The 16,049-nt window shown below is 44.7% G+C and overlaps 1 protein-coding gene across 1 annotated transcript in view; it reads left to right on the top strand.

The window, feature by feature from the left end:
• The first annotated feature begins 2,048 nt into the window (after positions 1–2,048).
• Positions 2,049–16,049, top strand: part of LOC146697847 (rap guanine nucleotide exchange factor 1-like) — a 34,717-nt gene continuing 20,716 nt past the window's right edge. Inside the window, exons 1-5 of the mRNA XM_085476618.1 lie at positions 2,049–9,881; positions 10,055–10,182; positions 11,392–11,603; positions 11,674–11,830; positions 15,410–15,654. Coding sequence (XP_085332744.1) covers positions 9,854–9,881; positions 10,055–10,182; positions 11,392–11,603; positions 11,674–11,830; positions 15,410–15,654 — 770 coding nt within the window. The 5' untranslated portion in view covers positions 2,049–9,853. The remainder of the gene's footprint in view (positions 9,882–10,054; positions 10,183–11,391; positions 11,604–11,673; positions 11,831–15,409; positions 15,655–16,049) is intronic.

Here is a 16,049-nt window from a genome sequence, read left to right as displayed (position 1 = left end):
TTTTACATGAGCTTTGTGTGATTAGTTGAGTATCTGAGACCACAGGACTGTGAAACATGATTGTTGGGTTTCATTTCTGTACTGAACAGTCATATAAGATTAGCTAGTAAATAACAATTAGCTGATGTTGTTCATGAGACTAAAATCATCTCACTGTGGTAAGGTAAATATAATATGGCCAATATTATAGTTAGTATATTAATCATTATTAGTTATTACAGCAGTGAGCTTGAACTCTGTGTCAAACACTGAGCTTCAGTAAAGATTCAAGTTGCAGTTATTTATATTTCCTGTCACCTTAAATCTTCACTCAAACACAAGCATCTGTGACAGTGTGTATATAGATGTTTTATATATAGGAGACAAATATTGTTCTTTTAATATGTTGGCATTACTAAATTTGGCTCATTGCTTACATATATGTGTAAAAAGCAAATGTAGGAGCTGTGGTAACTGTGTCTGATAGAATGAAGAGTAGACTGATATATGAAATATTCCTTTATTGGGTGAGAAAATCAGACCATGTCATAACTGCTGTAAGTCACACAGAATAGATATCAGAGCCTTAAACAGGCTGACGTCTGCTAAATGGGTCAAACTGGGCAGAAAGTCTACAAACACATAACATCCTTATAGAATATGATGTAACACCATAGATCAACTTAGCTCAGAATATATAAAGCATATAAACAGTTACAGCAATATGATGCAACAAACACAGCAGTGCTACTGATCCAAAATACTCAAAGCTTCATAGAACTGAAACCAACATTTATTTTTAGCTCCATTCTGCTGCTGATACAGACTTTAGGTTTCTGAACATTAACCTTGTTGCTGCCTTTCATAGTGTGTAGCTTGAAGGCCCTGAGTACTCTGAGTACTTTCTCCCACACTGGAAACACTGGGATGATCACATTATTTGAACATTACCTAATAAGACTGATTCAGCACAGACAGTTAGTTATGTTAAACTTTTCTAGCAGTCCTGGAACAGGTTGGCTACTGAAGCATGTTTTAACCGAAACATGTTTTTACTGAAACAGGTTTGTTATTGAAACAGGTTTTTACTGAAACAGGTTTTTACTGAAACAGGTTTTTACTGAAACAGGTTTGTTATTGAAAGACGTTTTTACTGAAACATGTTTTTACTGAAACAGGTTTGTTATTGAAACACGTTTTTACTGAAACATGTTTTTATTTTTACTGAAACAGGTTTGTTATTGAAACAGGTTTTTACTGAAACAGGTTTGTTATTGAAACACGTTTTTACTGAAACATGTTTTTATTTTTACTGAAACAGGTTTGTTATTGAAACAGGTTTTTACTGAAACAGGTTTTTACTGAAACAGGTTTTTACTGAAACAGGTTGGCTACTGAAGCTTGTTTTTACTGAAACACGTTTTTACTGAAACAGGTTTGTTATTGAAAGACGTTTTAACCGAAACATGTTTTTACTGAAACAGGTTTGTTATTGAAACACGTTTTTACTGAAACATGTTTTTATTTTTATTGAAACAGGTTTGTTATTGAAACACGTTTTTACTGAAACATGTTTTTACTGAAACATGTTTTTACTGAAACACGTTTTTACTGAAACATGTTTTTACTGAAACAGGTTTGTTATTGAAACAGGTTTTTACTGAAACAGGTTTTTACTGAAACAGGTTTGTTTTTGAAACACGTTTTTACTGAAACATGTTTTTATTTTTATTGAAACAGGTTTGTTATTGAAACACGTTTTTACTGAAACATGTTTTTACTGAAACATGTTTTTACTGAAACACGTTTTTACTGAAACATGTTTTTACTGAAACAGGTTTGTTATTGAAACAGGTTTTTACTGAAACAGGTTTTTACTGAAACAGGTTTGTTTTTGAAACACGTTTTTACTGAAACATGTTTTTATTTTTTACTGAAACAGGTTTGTTATTGAAATAGGTTTTTACTGAAAGAGGCTGGCTACTGAAGCAAGTTTTTACTGAAAGATGTTGTTACGGCCCTGGTCATAATGTGTCTTGGTGGCTGTTTCTTGTGTCTGTGTCTTTAAGTCTCTGCAGGTCCCTGATTGGATAAGCTGACGGCTGCTGATTGGTCCCCTGATCATGTGGTTGCTTTGAAAATCTGTTACCAGCAGTTGAGCCACTGACAGCAGCAGCAGACCTGACCCTGGTTTCCAAAACCTGTATCATTCTGTTTGAGCTTCTCGTGACTTACCGAGCTTTGTATATAGCGTGTACATTAGTTTTCACTTGTAAATAGCACTGAAACAGAAGGGGTGAGCTGCCTTATTATTTTTCCTTGTACTGTTTTCTCCTGTTTATTTTAGTTAGGTAGTTAGGTGTAGCGCTTGTCTTTTGTTTGGTTTTTGTTTCACATAGAGTTTTAGACAACACCTCCTTTCCTGATTTATCTTATTTTGTTTGTTATTTTGGCCTTTGTTCACCCCGGAGCTTCTTTTTCAGTGTAGACAAATAAACCACCGTTCACTAAGAAATTGTTTTTTCTGTGTATGGTTTTGGGGACCAGGGCGGGGTCACTTCCTTCTTTAACTCTTATGCTACGTTCCTGTACACCTAGACTGGGGCGTAACATAAAGTGGGGGCTCGTCCGCTCTTTTCTTTTGCCATTCTTTTTGCTCATTGTATTTTTTAGGTTGCCTACAGTTTTTGGTTGGCAGTTTTCTTGTAGTGTTGGGGGTAGACTAGCCGCAATGACTTTTGACATGGATGATTTTGCACTGCAACCCACCATGGATAAGTTGGATCAATGCACAAAGGCAGATTTGTTGTTGGTGGCAAAGTTGTTTAATGTTAGTGAACCTTTGAATACTAAAAAGCTAGAAACTAAGCAGTGTCTGACAGCACAGCTGTTGGATAAAGGGGTTAATTACGAAGTTGAAACCTCGGCCGATTGATGCGACTGGAGGTTTGGTGGTGGATGTGGGAGCAGAAGCTGCTGCAACCATACCACAAGCTGCCAGTGGACGGGTGACACCAGGGGCAGAGGCTCCTGCTGCCATTCAGGTCCCAAATGTTAGCCCAGCCGGACAATTTCAACATCTTAGGCTCGCCCTTCGCCTGAAAGAGGTGGAGCTTGAGGCTAAAGCCAAAGAAGTTGAGCTTATGCATCTCCGTATAAGGGCTATGGAGCTGGATCCCTCCTGACAACGTAATGTTACCTCTATTACAGTGAGTAAAATTGTCAGTAAAACTTGTGATTCATTCTCCTCTGACCAGTTTGATGCAAGCAAGCAGATTGCTTTAGTGCCACCTTTCAGAGAAAGTGAGGTTGACTCTTACTATAATGCCTTTAAACGCATCGCAACCACTTTAAAATGGCCCAAGGATGTGTGGAGTTTGTTGCTGCAGTGTAAATTGGTGGGGAAAGCACAGGAAGTGTGTGCAAGCTTATCCATTGATGACAGTCTGGATTATGAAATTGTGAAATCCACTATTTTAAGGGCTTATGAGCTAGTTCCTGAGACAATTCACCAGAGGTTTTGGTCATGTGAAAAATCTGCCAACCAAACACATGTAGAGTTTGCCAGGGAGAAGACTCTCTTGTTTGATAAGTGGTTAGCTGCAAGTAAAGTGAAGGACTTTGCTCAGCTAAGAGAATTGGTTCTGTTGGAAGAATTCAAAACGCGTCTTCCAGAAAGTGTTGTTGTGCATCTCAATGAGCAAAAGGTGGATTTGTTGTCTAAAGCTGCTGTTCTCGCAGATGAGTTTGTGTTGACCCATCACACTACATTTTCAGCTGTGCACCGTGAATGTGCCCCGTTGTCTAAACCTGCGAGGAGTTTGAGGGTTTCTCCTAAGCGTCAAACACGCCCTGATCCGGTTCCCATGACCGTCCGACAATGCTTTTATTGCCATGATACTGGCCATCTCATTGCCAAATGTCCGTCACTTCATCGCAAAGAGCAAACTCAAACATCGAAAAAACCAAAAAGTGTTGGTTTCGTTCGGTTGGTCTCTACTCCTAATCCCGTCAGTGATGAACCAGGAAATGACGGTCTTGACAGCAGTTACTGACCTTTCATTTCAAAAGGGTTCGTCTCACTGACTGGGAAAGAGGAGGATGGTGTGCCAATTGTAATTTTGCGTGACACTGGGGCTGCCCAGTCTCTCATTTTGGAAAGCGCGCTGCCTTTTTCTAGTAATTCATTTTGTGGTGCTGATGCTCTTATGTGGGGAGTGAAAATGAGTGTGTTACGAGCTCCGCTGCACAGTTTTCCTACAGTCACCTCTCTTTTCGGGCCCGGTAACAGTGGGGGTGCTCGCTTGCCCGTGGAGGGGGTTACTGTGATTCTGGGGAATGATCTAGCCAACAGGAAAGTTTTCCCAATCCCTGAGGTAATTGAAAAGCCCGCCGATGATTCTGTTTTTGTTTCTGAATGTGCAGCTGACAGTCTGCCCTCTGTTTTTCCTGCTTGTGTTGTCACGTGCGCCCACAAGCACAAATACGGTGATGTTGACTTGTCTGATTCTTTTCTATGTTCTAAAGCTGTTCCTGAGAAAGCTGAACTGCCTGTGGAAAAAGCTGAAAAATGTGTGTCTGACAGCCTGCTACCTGCTACACCTGACCTGTCTTTTGAGATAAACAGAACAGATTTTGTTCATGTGCAACAGAATGATCCAACTCAACCCAACCCAAATGAGCCAAATGTTTACGATCAGAATCCCCGTGTCTACAGCATTGAAAATGACGTGTTAATGCGCAAATGGCATCCTCCCTCATCTAGTGATCTTAGCTGGAATGTATCTCAACAGGTAGTTGTTACCATCGTATTCTGCGTCACTTTTTCTGGCCAGGTTTGAAGTCTGATGTAACTAAGTACTGCCGTTCTTGCCACATTTGCCAGGTCAGTGGAAAACACATAATCATTGATTGTGTAGGTCCGCTTCCAAAAACAAAGTCAGATCATCAGTACAATTCAATTCAGTTCAATTCAATTTTATTTATATAGCGCCAAATCACAACAAAAGTCGCCTCAAGGCGCTTCATAGATACAGAGAAAAGCCCAACAATCATATGACCCCCTATGAGCAAGCACTTTGGCGACAGTGGGAAGGAAAAACTCCCTTTTAACAGGAAGAAACCTCCAACAGAACCAGGCTCAGGGAGGGGCGGGGCCATCGACTGTGATTGGTTGGGGTGAGAGAAATTAGAGAGGATAAAGACATGCTGTGGAAGAGAGACAGAAGTTAATAACAACTATGACTCAATGCAGAGAGGTCTGTTAACACATAGTGAGTGAAGAAGAAACACCCAGTGCATCATGGGAATCCCCAGCAGCCTACATCTATTGCAGCGTAACTAAGGGAGGATCCAGGGTCACCTGGTCCAGCCCTAACTATATGCTTTAGCAAAAAGGAAAGTTTGAAGCCTAATCTTGAAAGTAGAGATAGTGTCTGTCTCCCGAATCCAAACTGGAAGCTGGTTCCACAGAAGAGGGGCCTGAAAACTGAAGGCTCTCCCTCCCATTCTACTTTTAAATACTCTAGGAACAACAAGTAGGCCTGCAGAGCGAGAGCGAAGTGCTCTAATAGGGTGATATGGTACTACAAGGTCATTAAGATAAGATGGGGCCTGATTATTTAAGACCTTGTATGTGAGGAGCAGGATTTTGAATTCTGGATTTAACAGGAAGCCAAAACAGGAGAAATCTGCTCTCTCTTTCTAGTCCCTGTCAGGACTCTTGCTGCAGCATTTTGGATTAGCTGAAGGCTTTTCAGCGAGTACATCTTGACTTTGATGTGCGCCGTCACACGCTTCCCTGAGGCTATTCCGCTACAGTCAAAGCTGTTGTCAGAGCCTCAGTGAACTTTTTCTCTGCTTTCGGTTTGCCTAGATCAGTTCAAACGGACCAAGGGTCAAACTTCTTGTCCAAGATTTTTGCTCAGATCTTAAAATTGCTTGGCATAAAGCATCAAAACTCCAGTGCGTATCATCTCGAATCACAGGGTGCGTTTGAGCGTTTCCACCAAACATTTAAAGCTATGATGAGGAAGTTCTGCCTCGAGTCAGAAAGAGAGTGGGACGAGGGTGTGCCACTTCTTCCAGCGGTGAGAGAGAGTGTGAGTCCACGGGTTTCAGTCCTGCAGAGCTGGTGTTTGGACACACAGTGCGTGGTCCTCTGCGGCTGCTTAAAGAGAAATATCTGTCCGGCACAGCTACCCCCGAGCAGTACGTACTAGATGAACCTCCAGCTGAACGTCGGCAAGACCAAGGAGCTGGTGGTGGACTTCAGAAGGGGTCAGCACAGAGACTACAAGCCCATTATCATCAATGGAGCTCCAGTGGAGAGGGTGCAGTCCTTCAAGTATCTTGGTGTCCACATCTCCTCAGACCTGACATGGGCTGCCCACATTCAGGTCCAGACCAAAAAGGCTAGGCAGCGCCTGTATCACCTACGACAACTGAGGAAGTTCAGGGTCTCTCCAAAGATCCTCAGGATTTTCTATACAGGCGCTGTGGAGAGCATCCTCACACAGAACATGACATCGTGGTTCGGGAACAGCTGTGTGAAGGACCAAAAAGCTCTCCAGAGAGTGATCCGTACAGCAGAACGCTGCTGCAGGATTGCTCTCCCCCCGCTTCAGGACACCTACACCAGGAGATGCCGGACTAGAGCAGCGCAGATACTGAAGGACCCGTCCCATCCTGGCAACAAACTGTTCCAACTTCTGCAATCTGGTAGAAGGTTCCGCATCTTCCGGGCAAGGACAGAGAGACTCAAGAGGAGCTTCTATCCCCAAGCCATCCGTGCCCTAAACACACACACCCGCCCTCTCACATCATCTATAATTGACTGAGACAGGACTCTTCCAGACACTAAACCAAGGCACAATGTACATTTCAATTCCTTTAATTTTAAATATGTTTATATTGTCTATCCTGTAAAATAGTCAGATGTCTATTCATATTAATGTACAGAATTCACCTGCTGGCTGCTACTACTGCACATGCACAATGTATATACTATATATATATATATATAAAAAACACCCAGCACGCCCCTGCGGGCGGTTTATCCTCCAAGCTCGGGTCCTCTACCAGAGGCCTGGGAGCTTGAGGGTCCTGCGCAGTATCTTAGCTGTTCCCAGGACTGCGCTCTTCTGGACAGAGATCTCCGATGTTGTTCCCGGGATCTGCTGGAGCCACTCGCCTAGCTTGGGAGTCACCGCACCTAGTGCTCCGATTACCACGGGGACCACCGTTACCTTCACTCTCCACATCCTCTCGAGCTCTTCTCTGAGCCCTTGGTATTTCTCCAGCTTCTCGTGTTCCTTCTTCTGAAGAGGCGGACACGCATCCCAGACAAACCAAACTACTCCCTCAACCTTTGGAGCATCATGAAAAACTGCATCGGCAAAGAGCTGTCTAAGATCCCGATGCCTGTTAATTTCAATGAGCCCATCTCCATGCTGCAGCGGTTGTCTGAGGACCTCGAGTACCACGAGTTGCTGGATAAGGCCGCAAACATTATATATATATATAATGTTCTTCCTCTACCCCCCCCCCCAATTTTTGCACATGTCGAGGAGCGTGTCAGGTTACATTTCACTGTGTGTTACTTGTATAACTATGCATGTGACAAATAAAGAACCTTGAACCTTGAACCTAGATTACGTAAGTTGCTTTAGGGAGCGTCTGCATAAAGCCTGCGAAATTGCACGCGTCTCAGGAGAAAATGAAAATGAAATCTGATAAAAAGTCTGTGCAGAGAAAATTTGAAGTGGGTGACAAAGTGTTGACTCTCCTACCTGTTCCTGGATCCTCTCTCCAGGCAAAGTTATGTGGGCCCTATGCTGTTCAAGAGAAACTGAGTGACACAGATTATGTTGTAGGTACCCCAGACCGTAGTGTGTGCCATGTCAATCTGATGAAGCCTTATTTTGTTCGTGATGCAGGTGTAAACTCCTCCTCATCCCCCGCTGCCGTGCCGGTAGTTGTGCCAGCATCCCCGTCTCAGTATAGCCCAGAAAGTGATGGCTTAGTTTTCGTTTGTGCTGAGGGTTGCTCCCGACTCAGAAACTCTGAAATATTGGATAATTTGAAATCCCACCTAAAAACATTCAGATGACGCTGCCCAGAACGATGTGTGCTCTCTGATCAATACTTTCCCATCCCTGTTTGCTGACACTACGTCTCGCACTACTGTCCTCGAACATGACATATGTAGGTGACCACCCTCCGATCAAACAACACGCTTATCGTCTGAACCCTACCAAACGTGCACTTCTTCAGCAAGAAGTTTCTTACTTGCTGGAAAACGGTCTAGCTGTCCCTAGTTCGAGTGCCTGGAGTTCCCCGTGCCTTCTTGTGCCGAAAGAAGACAAAACCTCACGTTTTTGTACCGATTTCCGAAAAGTGAACAATGTGACCAAACCTGACTCCTATCCTCTTCCCCGCATGGAGGATTGTGTTGACAGGGTTGGCTCCACAAAGTTTGTCACCAAGCTGGATTTATTAAAGGGTTATTGGCAAGTTCCCCTCACTCCACGTGCATCTGAAATTTCTGCTTTTGTCACTCCTGATCACTTCCTCCAATACACCGTCATGCCTTTTGGCCTTCGAAATGCCCCTGGCACAATCCTAGCCTTATGCACATTGTCTTAGGTGGCGTCAAAAGTTGTGAAGTGTACTTAGATGACATTGTAGCCTATTCAGAGACTTGGTCAGATCACCTTGGAACACTCACTGAGATTTTTGAAAAGTTGAAAGAGGCATCCCTTACCCTAAATCTTGCCAAATGTGACTTTGGTAAGGCCACTGTGATTTATCTAGGGAAGCAGGTGGGTCAGGGTCAGGTGCGCCCTCTTCTGGCCAAAATCCAGGCTATCCTAGATTTCCCTGTGCCTCGCACTAGACGTGAGCTTCGCCGGTTCCTTGGAATGGCCGGCTATTATCGCGACTTCTGTAAGAATTTTACAGATGTAGTTGCACCTCTCACCAGTCTCACAAGTGTGTCAAAACCATTCGTATGGTCGCCCACATGCCAGAATGCTTTTGAGTCTGCCAAAGCTCTCCTCTGCAGCACTCCAGTACTTGCCGCTCCTGATTTCACACGTCCTTTCAAACTAGAGGTGGATGCCAGCGCCAGCGGTGCAGGTGCGGTGCTGTTGCAGGAGGACAAGCAGGGTGTTGATCACCCAACTGGTTACCTTTCAAAGAAGTTCAACATTCACCAGCAAAAATACAGTACCATTGAAAAAGAAGTACATACTGAAACACGTTTTTACTGAAACATGTTTTTTACTTAAAAAGGTTTGTTATTGAAACACGATTTTACCTAAACAGGTTTGTCACTGAAACACATTTTTTTCCTGAAATAGGATTATTACTGAAACACGTTTTTACTCAGCTCCTGCACTCCGAGGCCCACACAGTAACTGAAGATCAGTTATTATAAACTTATAATAAATGTAACGTGATAGTTCTGTAAAAATACTGCCATAAAGGACAGGAATGATTATGGTGTTGGTACAATAACACAGTCATGAAAACAGTCGATGACTGCAGTCTGTTTACTAACATAAGCACGCATACTGCCTCTGATACGCTCAGCTCCATCAGCAGGCTCAGCTGTGCCATCTGCTCACCACCACCAGGTGGAGCTGTGGGACCGCAGAGCTCTGTGACCTCAGCAACATTATCATCCTCACTGAGAGGCTGAGTTTCATTTAAATGAGGCAAAAGTAGGAAGAAGCAACGAGGAAGGAAGACACACTGAAGCAGAGACAGAGGACGAGAGAGCAGGCGGGTGGAGGGCGAGCAGCAGAAGAGGAACAAACAGAAGAAGAGCGAGGGTCTGACATGAGAGCAGAGGAGTAAACTGTCTGCAGACATGTCCTCCCGGGCTGAGAGTAAGACAGGTGAGTGTCCTCCTCTTCTTCTTCTGCTCTTTCTCTTCTCACAGGCTAACTGTTAGCCACCGCAGGCTAATGGCACTTCCTGCCAGCGCTCAGGACTTTGTTAGGACTCTTTTTTTCTTTTAATGTAAAGATAATGATGATGATGATGATGATGATGGGGTCCTCTTCCCCAGCCTCCCAGATTGCATATCTCACCATGAGGTTGAAGGATAAGCTCCACCCACAGCGGACGAGACGTCCTGTCAAACTCACCCCATCATTGAGAGTCAAACCACCTGACCTGAACCTGCAGCAGCCCCAGGTACACACACACACACACACACACACACACACGTCTTTGTGTCTCTGTGAGGACCCGCAGTCACATCAGCACCTTGAACCTGAAACCGTCCTCAGACGTCAGCTGAGGTGACATCGCGTGACGTCAGAATCTATATGTGCACTGCAGGACCTGGACGAACCTGCTGCCAGTCGCCCAAAAGCCAACCAGCTGATCGATCGGTTGAGAACATTTTCCAAACAGGACATTAGAAGGAAGTTTTTGTAGCTGCAGGCTTCCTTCTGAGCTCCTCTGTAACTCTGTCAAAGCTGAGCAGACCAGCTGCTTCTGCCGTGTTTTTAGTTTCACAAAGCTCCAGATGTTTCTGTGGGTGGAGGTCCGGCCTGCATTCAGGTCAGGCTGCTGGAGTCTGACCTCAGCGAGGTTTGTTTAAAGATCAGGGTGGATGTCTGGGTGGAGCAGACGTCCTTCGGCATTAATGGTGTTTGTAGAGGTCACAGTTACCCATGAATGTGCACTAATGCCCATCATATCATCATGCTGCTTCGACCTGAACGCTGAGAACGAGCCAGATGGTCCGTCTCCTCTACAGCTCTCCAAACAGAATGTCAGCTTCTGATTGGTCAGACCACAGGAAGGAAGTCTGAAGACCTCAGAGGAGGTGTGTTTTTAGCTCAGGTCAGCTGACCGCATCTCCTGCACACGCTCAGAAGAGCCTTCTAATGGCATCATCATCACACACTGTAACACACAGTAACAATCACAAGCGTATTTATAGCGCACATTTCATCACACACACCTCTGTGCACTCCACACAGAAGATAGACACATAAAATCATGAAACCCTGTGGAGAGGGAGTGACAGCAGAACGACAGCACCTGACGAGTGCACGCCTGTGTCTGAGTCTGCATGTTCGCACCTGTAACTGATCTCAGGCCAGCTCGTTCCAAAGAACAGACCGCAGTAACTGAGAGCAGCCCCAGCACTGAGATCTGATGCTGGAACAGCTCAAACATCTGCAGCTGATGAAGATGCTCTTCATCAACTTCCTCTTTAAGTCCCCTGTGTAAGGTTAACTCCTAACCCTACTTCTTTCAAGTTTATCAGCTGATGCTGAAGAACTGTGTGTGTGTGTGTGTGTGTGTGTGTGTGTGTGTGTGTGTGTGTGCGTGCGTGTGTGTGTGTGTGTGTGTGTGTGTGTGTGTGTGTGTGTGTGTGTGTGCGCGCAGTCGTCAGGTGTGTTCGCGGACCAGCAGCGGGCCGTGGTCAGCTCCCTGCAGTACTTTAAGGCTCTGGTGGACCGACTGGGTGTTGACAAACCTGGCGTGGACAAACCGGTCCTGAACCAGTCTGTGGTCAGTGGTCTGCTGGGCGGGGCTTCTGGGGGGGTCCTGGAGGCGATCCAGACTCTGGTCCAGCTGGAGCCTCGCCTACACAGCAGGTAGGTGTCACTGACGTGGCAGTTTCTGAACACGCCGTGTCCTCCATCTGACCCGTGTGTGTCCCTGCAGTAAGACGGTCGCTGCCTGTCTTGCTCGCCTCTACCGCTCTCTGGCTCAGCTGATTCACTGGACCGATCAGGTGATGTTGCAGAGCGTCTCACACGACAACAAGGAGTCGACAGAGAGCGTTACCAAAGTGATCAGGACCTTGCTGGACAACGTCAAGGTGAGAACCAATCACAGACTAGATTCAGTTTAGCTTTATTTATACAGCATCAAACGGCAGCAGCTCGCCCCCAGGCGCTTCACTGCTGTGAGGCTGTAGAACAATACAAACAAACAAACAGAGCAAAAATAAAGACAAACAAAACAAAAACAAACAATAAACCACATCAGTCAGTCAAACAACAACAGAGAACACAAAACAAACACATACAACAAGAAAGAAAATGGACAAACAAAGAAACTCTCACGGGACATTTGTTGGACTTCTGGTGTTTTTTGTACCAGATTTTTATTTTCACATTCACTCAACATCTAATTTCGGGTTTTCCAGCTTCTCGAATTCTCGAATCACGAGCCAAAACTGCTCAGTCAGCTGAGAAAGTGAAGGCAGCGGGTTCTGAGAGTCGTGCTTTGATGGCGTGGACCTGAGTCTGTGGGTTCAGGCCGAGCAGCGGTGAGGAGCTCGGTGACCTGCCTCTGATCGTCTGTGGTCTCACAGAGCGTAATGGTCACCAGCTGTCTGAAGTGTGTTTGAAGCTCCTGAAACGTCGTCACGTGTCTCGATGGGCTCGCTGAGTCCGCAGAAATACATTCTCAGTATTCGAACAGATCTTGTGACAAACGGGAACAGAAATCGTCTGTGAGGGAAACGTCCTTCTAAAAACAGCTTCTGCTTAGACTCGTCCATTTGTCGTTAAATATTCCTGAGTGCCATTCAGGAGCCCGACGACGACGAACCTCAGACCTCTGAAATACTTTTATTCTTTTTAAGCCAGACTGACCTTTGACCTCTGATGACAATCCCACACAGGCATGTCAGCCTGAAGCTCTTTTGCCCAAAACGACACAAACATGAATGGCAGCTCTTTATTACGTGTCCACTGAGTTTTATTTTAAATGATGCTTTAATTCTCTGTGTCGAACACGTTAGAGGTTTGTGGCTCACAAACTGTTTCATGAGGTAAACTGTGCTGAGTGGATATTTGATGCTGTGTCACAGTTTCAGATGCTCAGAAGTAAGGGGACAAACGAACACCATTTTAAATATGAAGGCTATTTTTAGTACTTTGATGAAACCTCTGATTGGCTGAACCCAGGTCCGCGTGGTGTGTTGCTCCTCCTCCCGTCGTCGTTTCGGCCTTCCTGTTCGAGCTGCCGCTGCTCTCGTCTGAAACTCTCCTTTTTTCCTTAATTCTTTCTTTTCACAGCTGCAGTTTGTTTTGTTGATTTATTCATAGTCAAAGTGAGTCGTGATTTGCACAAACATGCTCAAGATTAAATGTGCTAATCGTGTTCTTTTCCCTCCATATTAAAACTTTTGGCTATAAAAATCATAAATAAAGATGATTCTGTTTAGTGAATGTAAAGCTAAAGCACACGTGAGAGTTTTCACGTGGAAAACAAAGAGCGAGACGGTCGATAACGAGACGAGGACGACAGAGTCACATGAGCGTCAGTCGGATGTTTGTGAGGCTTCAGAGTTTGAACTTCTTGAAATGTGCACGACGAACAGCGAAACTCATAAAAACTGAAACTAAACATTTTTCAGCATTAAAACCTGAAGTGAAACCAGTGAACTCGCTGTGGGAACCATCTGAACTCAAACTGCACTGGAACCCCCACGAATGGAAACAAAAACTATAAAAACTCTTTGTCCACTAAAAAAACCCCTTTTTCCATTTAAATGTTAATTGTCCTTTTAATAATGAATTCATATTTCTGATCAATTATCCGATTTCAGCCGACGGCTTCAGAGTTCAGTATCTCCACTCGGAGCGCTGTTGGGCTGCAGAGAGCTGCTGTCTCATCAATGCTCACATTAAAAATAATGAAGACTTTAACGTGCTGCAACTTATCAATGCTAAATGTTTCTGTCCATCTTCCAAATGCTTTTGTGCTCTCATTATTTTGCTCCTGGGCAGCACTAAATAGACCTGATCATTGTTAAAGCTGACTTCCCCTCTGGATCCGTCTTTCTTCAGCACAGTCGGCTCCTTTCTCCAACATTTCTACTACAGTCAGGTTCAAAAGCTTCTGGACAACGACTCGGCTTTGATTTTGCCTTGGTACAACGCCTTAGAGGAACTTAGATCATAACGTCACCTTTAATTTAAGCGGTTTAACAAGAGTAATAGTTCAATCATTACAGACATTTTAAACACAGTCCACATTTTCAGAAGCTCAAAAGCAATTGGACAACAGTTTCATGATTAGGTGAGGATTAACCCCTCATCAGGACACATCCTTATCAGACGCCCGAATCATCTGAGCTGGCTACTTTCGATGCGGAGGAGCAGCAGCTCTACTCTGAGCTCCTCCAGAAACACAGACCGAATGACTGAAAGATGTCAGCAGAGATGAGGGAGGACGTCATTATGCTGAAAAACCAAAATAACCCATCAGAGAGCAGAAACTTTAGAAGTGACCCAATCAGCAGTCTGATTCATTGTTAGAATGAACGAATGCTGTAAGCAACAGAGTCCACAGAAGACACTAAAGTGCATGAAGACAGAATTATAGTTACAAAAAGCATCAAGTCAGGAACACCTCGAGGAAGAAGCTGTAGCAGTGTTCAGGTCCACAGTCAAAGCTGCCGTCACAGGTGCAAACCTCTGGGTGCACGAAGGAACAGGACCATTTTTAGCTGCACAGGTCTGTAAAATCTGTTCTTGAAGGCTTCAGGCAGACTTCCACCCGTGTATTAAAAAGAGTCTTTATATTTAAACGTATGTTGGTTTGTCCTGCTAGTTTTCAACCTCTGAAAATTAGGACTGTGTGTAAAATGTTTGTAACTCATAAACAGTTAAAGCAAAGCTTTAGTTAAACTCTCCGAATCAAAGCTGAACGTCTGCAGACACGTCCTGATTGTTTGGTTTAAAATCCACTGACGAGGCAGAACTACAAAAATTGTGTCATTGTCCAAAAATGTATGGACCCAACTGTGAATCACGTTTATACAGTTGTTCATATTCCAGCCTAAAGATAATCTCATATCTGCATATGTCAGCATCACATTAGCACGTCTAAGGTTGTGAATTCATTTGCAGCAGATGTTTAATCACATCTCCACCACGTAACCCTGAGAGTATATGTAGTGAAACCATCACAGCAGTCATTATACATGATGCCAGGACTTCCTGCCACTGCATCATCACAAATACAATAGAATAGCTTGCATGATGACTAAGCTGGTGTTGTGGTTGGTGTGCAGTTGTGGGTGTACAGAGAGGTGGGCTTTGCACGCAGCCCTGAGGGACTCCTGCACAGAGTGGGGGAAGTCCATCCAGCTGCTTCCAGAAACCCCTGTCATACTTATCTGTTAACGCCATAATGAAGGTTACGTGATTCCTGTGGTCATCCATCTCTCCAGCTTTGCTGGGACTCCCTCAGTGTTGGAGAGATCAGCCGCAGACATGTCTGGCTTCTCTTCACTTTTCTGTTTGTTCTATGTCATGTTATTATGGTTATCACACTGCACTCTGCTCTCAGTGTCTCAGTGGAGACGAGCCAGTGAATGGACCTTATATTTTTATCTGTCTGAAACAGCTTTGACTCACTTCTGTTCTCATGGATTCTTCAGGAACTGGTTCGATTGGTTGCAGAGAGACAAGAAGGCTCCGCCCCCCTGTCACCTGTCCAGCCAGAGTCATCAGGGTTTGATGAGCAGGCAATATCGACCTGCAGGAATCCTGCTGATGAGAAGGACAAGAATATGGGGGTGGAGCCAACGAAGAGAGAGGAGGAGCAAATACTTTCAGCTCCTCCCAAACCTCCTATGCCCATCCCAGAGTCGCTAACTCAGGTGACCCCCCAGCTGGGACAGAGGTGAGTCTTAAAATACTTGAGTCCAGTCTGGTTCAGTCTGGTTTAGTCTGGTTCGGTCTGGTTCGGTCTGGGTCAGTCTGGTTCGGTCTGGGTCAGTCTGGTTTAGTCTGCATCAGTATGGTTTAGTCTGCATCAGTATGGTTTGGTCTCGTTCAGTCTGGATCAGTGTGGATCAGTGTGGATCAGTGTGGTTCATTCTGGTTCGGTCTGGTTCAGTGTGGTTCAGTCTGGTTCAGTCTGGATCATTCTGGTTCGGTCTGGGTCAGTCTGGTTTAGTCTGCATCAGTATGGTTCAGTCTGGTTCAGTCTGGATCAGTGTGGATCAGTGTGGATCAGTGTGGTTCATTCTGGTTCGGTCTGGTTCAGTCTGGTTCAGTGTGGTTCAGTGTGGTTCA

Source organism: Copadichromis virginalis, linkage group LG12, assembly GCF_057382275.1.
Source record: "Copadichromis virginalis isolate Kocher_CV1m ecotype Utaka linkage group LG12, C_Virginalis_male_GT1.1, whole genome shotgun sequence".
Taxonomy (NCBI): Eukaryota; Metazoa; Chordata; class Actinopteri; order Cichliformes; family Cichlidae; genus Copadichromis; species Copadichromis virginalis.
Note: the sequence above shows the minus strand (reverse complement) of the source record. Positions and strands in the feature narration are given on the sequence as shown.